General features: G+C 34.8%; 1 protein-coding gene across 2 annotated transcripts in view; it reads right to left on the reverse strand.

The window, feature by feature from the left end:
* Positions 1 to 14,874, reverse strand: part of eIF3c (eukaryotic translation initiation factor 3 subunit c) — a 202,031-nt gene that overhangs the window by 44,711 nt on the left and 142,446 nt on the right. For both annotated transcript variants that reach the window (XM_090400058.1, XM_090400059.1), the window contains exons 14-16: positions 11,040 to 11,165; positions 8,688 to 8,841; positions 8,474 to 8,557 (exon numbers count right to left, since the gene is read on the reverse strand). In XM_090400058.1, the coding sequence (XP_090256184.1) occupies positions 8,474 to 8,557; positions 8,688 to 8,841; positions 11,040 to 11,165 (364 nt within the window). The remainder of the gene's footprint in view (positions 1 to 8,473; positions 8,558 to 8,687; positions 8,842 to 11,039; positions 11,166 to 14,874) is intronic.

Here is a 14,874-nt window from a genome sequence, read left to right on the forward strand (position 1 = left end):
GATACTCCTACCATTCGTGTATAGACATAATAATCTGCCTGACACAGTTAGACAACTTGCAGAACTGAATTCTTCTCTAGTGTCTTATACGTGTAGCCATCCTTGCACACATTCAATGGATCCGAACCAGGCAAACACAAAGTCGAAATTGTTCTCTCCTCAATCATTTTCATGATGATGCCCACTCCTGTCACAAACATAATTTTATAACATTGTCACTCATACACTAATATTCTCACACCATTCCTCCCATTGTAATTTAGTTTTCCTGACTCTCTGTGTTAGGTCTCATACCAGTTAGTTTTTCAAGACTACTGATACCAAACGCATTCAAGTTTAGGCCAAGCTTCTTATACAAATCCAATCTTCCCTCAAAATATTGCATTACTGTTGCTATAACCACTAAGAAAACCTGGCTGGCCTTCTTTCAAAACTTATGGCAAGATAGTAAGAATCTTAAACTGACATAATGCTAACTATTAACTATATAGTGGAAAAAATAACATTACAAGAAATCCAATAAAGGAAATCAGGTAAATCCTCTGGAGAAGATGAAATAAACATAAAACGTATTAAATGTGCAGGCGATCTATTAATCAAATGAATTTTAAAATTATTTAACAATATCTGGCAGCAAAGAAAAATCCCAGAAAGTTGGAATAAGGCAATTATCATTCCAGTATACATGTAAAAAAAAAAAAAAAAGGTGATAGAAAAACTACAAAATAATGTCTTTTAAATAGTGGTTATAAAGTTATATGCATGAATATTAACTTCCAAACTTAAATCATATGTAGAAGATAAACTTTGTGAATAACAAAATGGTTTTCGAAAAGGATGATCATGAATTGACTCAGTTTTTACATTAAAAATCTTAATGGAAAAACCTTATGAATTCAACATAGAAACACACATAGCATTTGTAGATTACTAGAAAGCTTTTGACAGTCTTAAGGAACAAACTGTGGACCATGCTCAAGAATCTAAACATTCCAAATCAGCTGCTTGCTGCAAAAACTAACATTATTAAAATCAAATAATTGTAAAATCCAATGTCACCACTCTTATTTAATATCTACACAGATGAAATAGTAAAGAAATGGAAAAATATAAAATCAACATTTAAACTGAATTGCAGAGCTATACTTAATACTCTTTTATTTGCAGATGCCCAGATAATCATAGCAAGAAGTGAAGATGAACTCCAAAAGATCAATATACTCCTTAAATATAATTGCTAAAAAATTTGAAATGCAAATATCAAAAGACAAAACAAAAATCATGGCATTTAAAGGACCATCTCCAGTCAGCAGTAAAATCATGATTGAAAATAAAATTTTAGAGCAAATTAACTGCTTCAAATACTTTGGATGTGATGTATCATATACAAAAGCTGACGCTGATATCAAAATTTCAAACTTTCTAAAGATAACAGGAATGATCAATATTTTCAATGAACATTCCACCCCACCAATGTTTTTGAAAAGAGACTGAGACCTATTCTAATCACTGCAAAATGGTAATAATTCAACTACTGATATATAAACAAATATGTCTCTTTATGAGTGAAGCTATCTTCTCAGTGATGTAGCCTGTTTCCAGGTATGATCTGGTATGCACAATGCTTCCATAAAAGCATATCTTCTCTTGTTGAAAGTAATGTTGAGTAGACCTCAGGTTGTAGATGACCTTCAATGCCTGGTTAAACACCTTTACCCTGCTCACTTGGAAGCCTGAAGTGGCTGATGCCATGTTTAGTCTCCAGTAGAAGATGGTAGGATTCAACTTCTATTCTATTAAGAAATTCTAAGTTTTTTTCTTTATGAAATGGTTTATATAGAGAACCCTTAGTTTTATATTGAATTTTGTGTCAAGAGCCTCCAGAGCTCAGTCAGTTTCAACAATGTCCTTTGGTTAGGGAAAAAACTGGGTTCAAATCCTATCTAGGACACGAAGATCCTTTATCAGGGCTTTTCAAATGAAAGTGAGTTTGGCTGGTCTCATATGGAGGTGTAGTAGGGAAGCCTACTACACATCCATATGATGGTAGTTTCCATTCTGGAAACTGGTTTTTCATAAGGCAAAACAGGCAAATCAGCCATAAGAACACATGCAGCTGCTAGCCATAATACATATGCAGATAGGATTAAACATCCTATCAGAGCATTTACAGCACACTAGACTGAACTTGTTTTACTAGGATCTGGTGTAATTATTTTAACTCAGATAACCTAGAAGAGAGGACGGCTTCAATACCAGGATTAAAATTTTGCTTGGAATGATTATGTTGTCATATAACATATTTCATATCCACACTTATCTCAAACTAATTTATGCAATAGATGAAGGTCATTTACAGCTCTTTGTTATTTGTGGTGAATGCATCAGCAACTGCTGATGAGGGTCCTCATTGCATGTTTATTATTATTATTATTACATGACACCTCCAGGGAGTCCAAAGACTCATTGAGGGAGAGCACCTACTCTGCCACTCTGTCTCCACCAACTACATCAACGGCATCTACTGCCCACCACCACTAGTATTTCCACAGACAATCACAAACACCCATGCCCATGGCAGAATTCAAACCTACATTTTGGCTGGAGAGCAGATACGGTAGCCACTCAGCCAACTAAACCGGCATTTGTAATGATGTCTTTAGTCTCAAGTGTCAATGACAACAGAAGTCATATAAACTTGACGAAGTCTCCAACGATTGATTGTTATTGTAAGAGATATACACATGGAATTTTAACTTTTTGTTAAGAATAATAGATATACTAGTTTTACTTTCGTTAAAAAAAAAAAAAAAAGGCTATGGGGTGAGGATTAAATAAATAGTGTTTTCGACAGAAGAATGCCAGTATTTATAAATAATTAAGATATAACAATAATAAATACTGCAAATGACACTTATACTGTAACTTTTTTGGGGGTGGGGTGGGAGAGGGGTAGCATACAAGCAATGTGTAGCTTGGTATACATCTAGCCTGTAACTCTTGCCAATGTACGCTTCAACATTTTCCAAAGTTTATGCAGCAATCCTGGAAAATGCTGAGAGCTGCAGCATCTTTAATTTTGTCTTTGGTGACAAAAACTAAAAGACAATATACACACACACACACACACCAAAAGTTACTTTTGATATGCATCTTTCATCCATTAATGTAATCTTACCCTATACAGAAAAATCTAAGGATGAATGATGACGTAGCCAGGAAATTTATCTTTTTACCCAAACCTATCTAGGAATTTATGTGGCTCCCACCCACGAAAGATTAATTGTAAATCTATAATGCATTTGTATTGTGGGTGGGCTAAATTTTTTTTTTTCTTCTTCTATTTTTATAAATTTTTTATATATATGTTTTTTTTTTTGGTAGGCAATTTCTTGTACAATGTTTTTAAAAGGTGCATCTACCTCTCTACATTTAATTGGCAAATGATTTCAGGACATTACACAAGAAGTGGGGAAATTTTCATTCTAACATACATAGTAAACTCTTAGTATAACAAACACTATTATAAAAAAAAATTCAATTCACTCACCATAGCAAACTAAAGAAAAGTCCTGGCTAAAGTTTCACAACCACAACTAAAGACTAAAGGAAATCCACTATGGAAAACTATAAGAAGTTATTCTCATGGTCCATATGCATTTGTTATTGTGAGATTTGATTGCAAACATCGTAATTTATTGTCTTCTCTACAAGTGGACACAACACATTTACTTTTTGGGAGATGAAAGGGGGAGAGGTCCAGATATTCAGTAGATGAACTTCAAATTTCACAAATGTGTTTACACTTCCTGAAATATGAATGTTGTTTCCTCTGAAAATATAACTCTGCTGAAGAGAATGTCCTCTTCTTTTGCAGTCTGAGCTTAGATGTAATAATTTAAAAAATGGCTTTATTTATTAGTGGAACTGATAGATAAGACCTAAAATATGCGTGTATTATTACACAGACTGCTTCAAGGATCTTATTAGTTATTCATATATAACTATCCATCTCTCTTTGAAAACATTCACTGATGATGCACTTACAGCATCAAAGGCTAGTTCATTTCACCAACATACTATGAGAAGAACCTGCAATATACAAGTGTTAATTTCTCCTAACAAATCTTTGATTTCTTTTTTTGAGCAGAATTTTAATGTAAAAACATAAATGTTGTGTTATAGTGTATAGATTATATTCCCTTCGCCTTTGCCTATACAGGGCATGCTATTGTGGGCACAAACAGGGAGGAAAACCTCTCATGTGGGGATTAGGGTTTGCTGCTGATTCTCTTTCTTTGATTAAAATGTCTTGTGTGAATGCCTCCTCCCTCATCATCATACTTGGCTTTCATTTGTGTTTGTTTATATGAGGGTAGTCTGAAAAGTTCTCGGCCTGGACCATAGATGGCAACACTATTGACAAGATTTTTTTTTTCTAAGTTGGTACATCTGTCATAAGCATCCATGTAAAATTGCAAGTCATTCTATCAAGTAGTTTGTTTTACACAGCTGTCTGAAGCAAAAGTATTGTCTGTATCCCTTGAAATGGATAAAATTGAGTATCGTGCAGTTATAAAATTCTTTGTAAAAGAAGGTTTAATGCCAAAAGAAATTCATTAGAAGTTCATAAAAGTTTATGGACACTCTTCTCCTTTGTTTTTGACAATTAAGAAATGGGCTGCCGAGTTTAAACATCACAGTACCAGCCTTGAAGATGATCCACATGAAGGACGTCCAAAAAGTGTAACAACACCAGAAATCACTGATCAAGAGCACGATATTGTATTGGATGACTGGCGAATCAAAGTGCATGAAATTGCTGAGACTATAGGCATTTCAAAAGAACACGTAGGCTATATTTTGCATGAAGAATTGCAAATGAAAAAACTTTGTGCAAGATGGGTTCCTCACTTGCTCACAGCAGATCAAAATTCTCTTACTGAGAATCACTACAGGGTTTGGATAATGGCGCTGGAGCATTGCCGGAATAAATGTATTAGTCTTAAGGGAGATCATGTTGAAAAATAAAAATAATTTTTAAATTATAAATTTATTTTTTCGTTGTTAGGGCGAGAACTTTTCAGATCACCCTTGTAGATGGGCAAGTTTGGTTCCATTTATATACCTTATAACAATGGCACATACACTACTGGTTAATTTATGCATAAATGATATAGGAAATAATCTGAAAGAAAATATTTAGTTCTTTGATGATGATGCCAAATTGAGCACCGCAATACAGGGTGGTCCATAAGTCATGAAACATGCTGTAGAAAGGGCCCATTTTTGTGAAGCGACTTCACAAGTTTAACATCACCAGTTTTTGTAATAGTTATGAAAAACCATATCATGTAAATGTCTTTCATTTTCGGCACAGACAGATGAGGTCATGGCATCAGTGTTTTGGGATGTTCCATGACTTATGGGCCACCCTGTAGTTAGTGAAAGCAATGTAGAGAGCTTGCAGAATGATTCAAATAGGATGATAGTACAGGTAAAAGATAATGAATACCAGTTTCTTGCAAAGTGTAAAACTATGCATTCTTGGATTGGGATGAAAAGACTGCAAGTTGTGTGCTACAATTATGGAACTGTATTCTAGGAAAATGCTGAAGCTAAAGAGTGTCAGTGAATAGGGAGTTAAAGTTCAGAGCGCATATTGCAAAGTGGCCAAGTAGCTTAGCGATAAGGAAGTTTCATTCTTCTTTACAAGGCTTTGATATGGCCACATCTGAATTATTGTGAACATCTAGTCACCTTGGAGATGAGGATGTGATGGAGAAAATTTATCAGTGAGTGGTCTGTAGAATGCATCCTATGTTGAAAGATTGAGGGTTAGGATTGCAGAAGTTGACTGATAAGCAGAAAAGAGGAGATATGATAGAAATGTTTTCAGTTATTAAAAGCGTTTTAAAGGACTAATGCAGAGGAAATTTTTCAGCACCTAACTACTCTTAGCAAGGACTAGACAAGGAACATCCTTGTCTAGTCCTTGCTAAGAGTAGTTAGCAAGGACTAGACAAGGACCAGAGACTATTGTGAATGCATTCAAGGAGATATGAGATATTACATGGATACAATGAGTATTTGGATTCCGTGGAGCTTCCCACATTATAATAATAGTATCATTATTACTTTAGTATTATACTGTATGAAAGATAAAGGTTATACAGGTTGGAAACCAACTGTAGAGAGTAAAGATGGAACTTTTTCCACAGATAGAGATAGATGAATAAAATAAGATGAGAAGTTTGTTCAACGTGTACATCGAAGATGGATGCTGAAGAGATGTGACCAGCAGTTGCTCACATGTTTACAGTATAAAGGAGAAAGTGATAAATATTGCTTTCATCTCAAATGTGAAAACTATATCCTAAGGTAGGGCAGATTTGGGATTTATATATTGTCTGAAGTTGTGTATGTGGGAAGTTATGTTTTTAGCAGACAAGTCTTTTGTAGGTATAGAAATCAGTCAATCCAAAAAAAGAGAGGGATTTTTTTTTTTTTTTTTTTTTTTCAGTAAAGTCCTTATAAAAGGTTCTTTACATCATAAATAAATCATTTATGCATAGGAGAAAGAGCAGGTGAAAAGTACAGAGCCCAAGATACTCCAGCATTAGTGGGGAAATCTGAAGAAGGGAAGCCATCCACCACGACATGTAGTGACAATCAGAAAAGAAACTGATAAGCCATTTGCAAAGGATAGACAGTAGATAATAAGACAGTAATTTCATTTGGTGTGGCTTTTGTGACACGAGTTTTCCAACTCTTCCACAGATGGTGATGCTGACAAGATCTGCTGCGGACTGAGAATGGCAGCCTCCATACTGGCAGTGAATCATTAACTGGTGGGTTTCCAGGTGGTGAAGAAGTTGACTAACCATTATTTTTGATAGAACTGGGGTGAGTGCAGTGAAGGGCTTTTATTTCCTTTTGCTGGAATGGGTTGAATACAGGCTTGTTTCCATGCTGTAATGGAAACAGCATAGTCTTCATATCTATCTGGTATAAGAGATGCCAAATGGATACGAAGATTTTAAAGATGACACAGAATGGGGTTTATTCTGAAACACAAGTTTTAAACATAATTATGAGTATGGAGGAACTACCAAGCCCAGAAAATATGTGTGGAACATTCAAGATATTCTTCTGATGTCTTTCAGAAAGAACACAGCTCTTCTTGGTAGAAATTCTGTGTGTGTGTGTGTGTGTGTGTGTGTGTGCACATTAATTACAATGTGTGGTGTAGCACGAGAAGTAGAAAGTGACCTTTAATCATTTTTCAATGGAAGAAGATTATCAGGTCTAAAAGAAATACCATGATGAGTAACACCAGACGACTTCTGGTATCTTAACATAATTTAGATATTCTTCTAAGCACACTCTCTGATCTTCCTATATGCATATAAACTTAAAAGAAACCTGATCGGTGCCATCATTATGGCACACTGGGAATGGCGGATCATGCTATGGACACCCTTTGCATAGGATCAGATGATAAAAAAAGCAATAATATGAAGAACTCATTACTAGTTGGAGAGATTATTTTTGAGTTAGCAGTAACAAATGCTACTAAACAAGCATGGTTATATTAATTTATCTAACATTTGGGAGATAATCAATTATTTAAGATCAACTCTAACTTAACACTGTAAACTACTTTTCATTTGAGGGTACAAAGTGAATATTCTTTTGTTTATTACCATCTAGAAGCCTGAATTACCTGATAAATTTGGCATATAAATGAAAACTTTAAGAATGTAGAGATCAAGGATGAAGTATGTAGAGATCAAGTATGAAGTATGCATTTGTTTAATACTCATGAGTTAAGCTATCCGTTAGAGAGAAATGCAACCTTAACACACTGAAGTTCTTGCTTCTGTGAAACATAAAGAGTGGTCTTGATTAACCTGAGTTTTGAGAAGAACAATGACATGCCAAATCCAAACATGAAATCACATTCCCAATGTATGATGTATCAGCTAATACCTATTATTGCCATATAGGGAGTAGGCGAGGCTGTCTTAGTCCTATCTAACTTGTCGAAACTGAGGGGGGGGGCAGTTTAATCTCCACCAGTAGCCAATTAGAGACAACTGGCACAATACTATCACTAATTATACATGGCATCTGGTGAAAAGAGGCGGCTGAGAAGTGCTGCATCTTGTGGTCCCTAATCCTAACACCATGCTTACTGCCTGAAAATAGCGTGAGATACACGGCTGATTTTCCTGCGTTTATGGGACAAAAAACCTGTTGACGTGCCAGAGATTGACAAACTCGGAAACTAGTCGAAAAAAAGGCCTAGTAAAAGTTTCTCTAGTTGGTGACTAGACTAGAACTCACAGTGTTCTTTCTTCGAGCAGTCTAGTGCCACGGATGGTACACACTACTTCCACTAAGCTACACAGGCACACGTAATGTGCAATGTAATGAAATATAACTTGCACAACATCCAGAAATTACTTACCAACTAGAGGCTGACGTTCACTGTTCCTTAACTGATGGTGGAATGATTTGCTGATCATTCTCTTACGCCCATCTAATTCATGAGCTAAAAAAAAAAAAAAAAAAAAAAAACCTTATAAAGTGAACAGTTAATAACCATCAGGGTGTTCATATATTTTGCAAATTACTATAATTCATTTTATATAACATGTTACTAATCAATTTAAAACACTTACCGGCCATATATGGTATTTCCAATAACATTGCTGATACTAGGTAAACACATTCTAAAAGTTCTAAGTTGATGTGTTTATGGAATGGTACTTGGCGTCGCTTTTCGATTTTTTCTTGTTCAGATGTTCTCTCATGTTGGCGTTGAGGTAATAACCCCTAAAAATTAAAACAGCCCTTACCATTTAAAAATATCAAGTCAGTAAACAAATAAACACAAGAAAAATATGAAATTATAAAATTTTGTGCAAATCCTGAAGTGCAATTCAAAAGCAGTGATATTTATATGGAAAAAAAAATTAGCTTATTTTACTTATAATGAATAAAAATATCTGCACCAAAGATAACTTTTAACAATTGTTTACCTATATCACGTTATTTTAAGTGAATAAACCAACACGTTGGTTCTGTCATCCCAACTGGATAGCATCTCTGGTATATAACCAAGAGGCTGTTGGCACAAATTGTGCTGCTGCATGGACGTTTGTGAATGTCTTTAGGTGGTAAATGAATTTCTTCACATGGTGCAAAACCACAACTCCGTTTATCAGCTAATAAAGTCTGATGTCTGTGGAACAGGGTTTCTGAATTTCCCAACTCTTCTACCCATTGTACTAACATATATTATAGTTACAGCAACACCTGCCTTGGAGAACATAAAAAAAAAAAATACATTTTCTATCATTATTATGGTAAGTCTGAACTGGAATTTGGACATCCCTTTGAACAGGATTAGATGGAAGAAAACCAATGTTATATATAGAGGTTGTTACAGAGAAGAAATACTGCTACTAAGAAATATTGTAATAATAATATATATATATATATATATATATTTTTTTTTTTTATAAACATTAGAGAGTGAAAATTGGGACTTTAGACCTTTTGTCTGTTATAATTTGAATTGTTTCACTTGCTCATTGTTGCGTGTAAACTATAACATGCCGCTTTGTGCTCTGAAGATGCTAGCTTGAAATCCAGCGATATATAAACCAGTTAATAATTTTTTTTTTTTTTAAATAATTTAGTTGGTTTGGTGTAGTAATATTAATTCAAATAAGTTATGAATAATGCTCACCATCTGAGCTTGTCTATTAGATTAATGATTATTATATTTTTTTCATAAATGATCTTCAATGTGTGTGTGTGTATATATTTATAACCACTGAAGCCAGTTTGCTATAGAGACAGATGATTTTACTCATAACTGGTAACCATGTAGTGCCATTTCCATTTCTTTTAGATGCTGGCATCTAAAAAAGCATCCAGGAGATAGTGTGCAGTTCCTGATAGACTAATAGCAGTACTTAATAAAGACTGATACTACGGAGTCAACATAAGTATACAGTAAGCCCCCCCCCCACCTACATGGATTTGAGTTACTTGGTTTCGTAGCACAGTTATGGTACTCTGACTTAAATCAGCAATGTCTTATATTGAGCCCCACTTTGAACATAATCAAGGACTTTCCCAGCAGACAGTTAATAGTGTCATCACCATTTTGTTTGTTTCTACCTTAAATGCAAGTCGTTTTTTAATGAACCTACATCTGAGAAATGTCAAGGTGATGGAAATATATGCAGAGTGGTAAGAAGAGGTACATTATAACTATGGAGACTACAGTAGATGTTATTAACCAACATTAAATAGGTAATACATATTCATGGACATTGTATATGCTTACAAAATGAATGAATCAACTTGTTAGAAGTGCACGACATGATCACTTCCAAGAACAAAGGCTTGTTAATAGAAGAAATTATTAGCAATTTGGATTGAAGACAAGCAACAATGAATGCCGATTAGTTTTATGCTTACACAAGAGAAAACCCAACATGCTACTGCACAGACTGTGTATTAGTTTTCTTACGATTACATATGCTTTTATATAATCAAAATTTTCTTTTCATAAGCAGAATCTGTTTGGCTTCCTTTGAAAAAAGAACATATCTGTCAAAAATGTATTGTATTTAAGTACCATTCTTACGTGGATTTCCAACTTGTGCAAAAACCTTCAGAATGAATTAACTGTGTAAGGCAAGGACTTACTCTATAACAAAATGTGTAGTATTATCCCTAGCATTATTCCCCCCCCCCCCAGCAAAGGCAAATACCTAAAAATTATACACAGTGCCCCCCTCCTCCTCCTCCTCCCACAACAATTCATTTTGGAGCTGTAAATGATGATAAACTCATTCTTTATATCCAATCATATCCAAAAATTGTATCCAATATCAGCTAATTAAAACTTTAGTAATGCATATAATACTAAGAATAACATTTGCTTATGTCATAATGCTAAACCGAAGGTATATAAGTAATAGTCTTTTGATTAATAATAATAATAAAAAAAATACCTGTGCCAATAATTCTTTAGCTCGTCCTCCACTTTGGATATCAAGCAAGGCATTATGGGCATCTTTAATATTACCGTGCCGGAAAGAACATAATCCAAGTTGAACTAAAGCTCTGTTATACATTATCTGAAATGTGGTAAAAAAAACTAAATTTCATCAATGATGAAATAAGAAATTTCAAAGAGCTTAGCACTTTTAAATCATTCATAAATGGTCTTTAAACTCATTTAATGGCAGCCTTGTTTATCGGGACTTTTGGAATACTTATTTTGTTGCATTACAAATTAAAAATGAACCCACATAGTACTTATTGCAAACAAAATGTTTTCAATAAGTTTATTTCTAATTCTGTAATGTTAATGGTTACTTACATTAATATATTGTGAAATATTAAAAAATGTAAAATATTAATAATAAAATATATTAATATATGTAAAAAATCAAAAACTGTCTGCAATTAGCCATTTTTTAAAATGTTTTTTCAGGTTTAACAAATACGTTAATGGTTCTGTATTAACCCCCCCCCATGTCTTTAAAGAGAACATTAACACATTTCTTCTCTCTCTCACTCTTGACCTTGCCCTCATGCCCACTTTGCAATAGGTTCTGCAATCACTCATATTTTTTGGGAATGATATACATAAACATTTTTTTTTAAATGTACATCTCAAAAATTTTCTAAGCAAATGTTTGAACTTCATCATGTGATTCCTCTCTCTATAATTTTTATATTTATGTTGAATTTCTTTTTAATAAAAGAATGGCATCATTTAAGGTTGCTTTAAGCACCATATATATGCTGGCATACAAGATGACCAAAAATTTTACTACTGCTGATCTCTTCTTGCACATTACATTTACAGTGGAACCTCGGTTGTTGAACATTATGCATTTCTAAAGGCTGTTCAGAAACCAATTTGTTTGAACACTGAAACCATTTTCCCATAAAAATTAATGTAAAATAGATTAATCCATTCCAGAACCACAGATGATTGCTTATTTAAACTTTATAGCTTTTTTACTTCATGAATAAAATCGTATACAAAAATAATGAAAATGCATAGAATCTAACACAAAAAGAATAAACACAATAAATAGATAAAATATAGATGAAAATTTATCGCCTCTTTATTTTTAAGTATTGTACAGATCGTTGATTTCACCATACTGAACTGCATAGCAAGATCCGAGACATGAACGCCATTTCCATGTTTAGATATGATTTCATTTTTCACCTCTATCATGGTTCTAACAACTTTTCTTTTCACTTTGCTGCTATCATTATCCTTCTTCGGCCCCACGGTGGCTTATTTAATAATAATTTATAATAAAAAAAAACCCCACAAAATACAAAGAAAATCAAGAAAAGGCACTGCAAATTCAATAATGTGAATGAGTTTAAGGGGAAGTATGACAGGTATTGTGTGAATAATGGTTAGTATGCAATGTTGGGTCTCCTGCGATGAATCTTTTGACTCAATGGAGGCACCTAATAATAAAAATCTACAATAGATGTCTTAAAATAATTAATTCTCCAGAAATTCCAGCAGGTGTCTGCACTGAGCGGAGGCCACGACGTAACTGACAATCTTCTGCCGTAATCTCAGCCCATGGACCATGTAGTTGCCGGTTTTCCTATTCGGGAACAGAGATTCTGTTCAGAAAATATGTTCGGGAACCAATTTATTCGAGATGAGAGTCATTCGACAACCGAGATTCCACTGTACTTCAATATAATGTAGGCACAGACATCACAGTAGGTATTTTCTTACTTTAATTTATGATCAATATCTTCCAGTCAATCTTCAGTTTCATATATTATAATTCATGTGATCATCCTGCCAGTAATTTCACCATGATTTAAATGAAAAAAAAACTACATGCTTATCCAAATGCATACATCTAGTAGATACAAATATTTATATATAGAGAGCATATTAATATAATACACTAGTATATTAATTAATTCAAATCAACATAATATAAAACCAAAGTTTATTAGAACACAGTACTGTACACCCACAGATGCGAGACCCTTCGACACTTCTACGCATGCCAGAAGAAGGAGAATCCATTCCGATAATAGGGCAATTAATCCGTCTTGTGGGATGAGTTACATGTCAAAAAATTAACTTTTCTTTTATGAGCATTGTAGTTTTTAATTATATTATATTATCTGTAGACTGGTCCCTCCTTTTTTTCTTTCCTTCTTTCTTGTCTTCTTGCTTCTTCTCCCCAATGCTATTAAAGTATTCGAGGCCTAGGGGCGAATCTTTCCTATTTTGCTATTCCATCTTATGGAAAGGGCCTCTACAACCCTACCACTTTCTTCTTGCAGTGACTTCACTCCAAAATGCTAATATGGTTATGCCTTATAACGCATCCCATGCTGCATCAGCTGTCGCACAGAATAATCAGAGCAGCATTCAGGACTTAAGCAGAGTATATTACAGTCTCTATCAAAAGTCAGTGATACCGTGAATGAGCAACACAGAAGGTATAAGTTAATCTTAGAAAGGAATTTTACATAGGCACATGGAATGTCTGGGGGTCTACAGATAGGTACTCTTGAATTACAGAGACCAGATGGAATGGAGAAGGTCGCTTCAAAAGACAGGATGGTAGGATAGTTATTCACTCAGGTGGTGACTCAAAACATCATGGGGTAGTTGTGATACTGAAGACAGCTCAGGCAAGAAGCCTTCTTGGTTATAACCCCATTAGCGATAGGATACTCTCTATTAGACTTAAGGCTCGGCCTACCAATGTATCAATTGTGGTAGTTTATGCATCTCACACAGATAGACCTGAAGGAGAGTGACGAATTCTATGAAAACTTACAAACTGTTTTGGACTGCCTACCAAGGAGAGACATACTGTACATCTTCAGGGACTTAAATGCAAAAGTGGGAAAGAGTATGAGTCAGGCTGGAGTGTGGCATGTTTAGCCTGGGTGAACGTACTGTCCGTGGTGAAAGACTGTTGGAATTTGCCCGTGCTAACAGATTAGTTATTACCAATACCAGCTTCCAGAAACATCCTCGACAGACCTATACTTGGACATCTAACATTGATAGGTCAAGGCAGCAGACTGATTACATCCTGGCTCTCCAGCGGTGGAAGATAAGCATCTCTGATGTGCATACTTGCCCTGGAGCAGATTGAGGTACAGACCATCAGCTAGTAAGAGCCAAAGTAAGACTCCGAAACCTTCCAGCTCAGGTACATCCCACTAGATTGGATGTTAGAGTAATTCCTAGTGGATTCACAGAAGAAACATCGACTCGGTTGGATGATTTTTTGGAGATCAATGAGGAGAACTCACCAGAAATGCTTTGGGAAGGAGTCAAGGTGATAATACAGGATACAGCGAAGAAGTATCTCTGCCCAATAAGAAGACCAAGAAACCCATGGATATCAGATTCAACATGGGGAACTAATCAAAAGAAGGTGGTTGGAAAAACAAAGTGACACAGGGACTGAAGAATACAAGAGATTACATAAAGAAGTCAGAAGAGCCATCAAGCAGGACAAGGAAAAGTTCTATACTAACAAATGTGAAGAAATAGGGTTCCAGATGAGGAAGCTCAATTGTAAAAGGATGTTTTATTTAGTTCGTGACTTAAAGCACAAGTTTAAGCCTAAATTGAATGTCATCAAAGACAAGAATGGAGCATTACTAACAGAAGAGTTGGAAATAAAAAACAAATGGAAAGAATACTGTGAGTAACTGTACAGCAGAGTGGATAAAGAAAATGTGGAGCCCTCCCACCAGGAAAATTTTGATTTGGAACCTCCTCCACTTAGGCATGAAGTTGAAAGAGCAGTTAAGCAG

This window comes from Typopeltis vanoorti, chromosome 11, assembly GCF_054136105.1.
Source record: "Typopeltis vanoorti isolate ZY-2024b chromosome 11, IOZ_Tvanoo_1.0, whole genome shotgun sequence".
Taxonomy (NCBI): domain Eukaryota; kingdom Metazoa; phylum Arthropoda; class Arachnida; order Uropygi; family Thelyphonidae; genus Typopeltis; species Typopeltis vanoorti.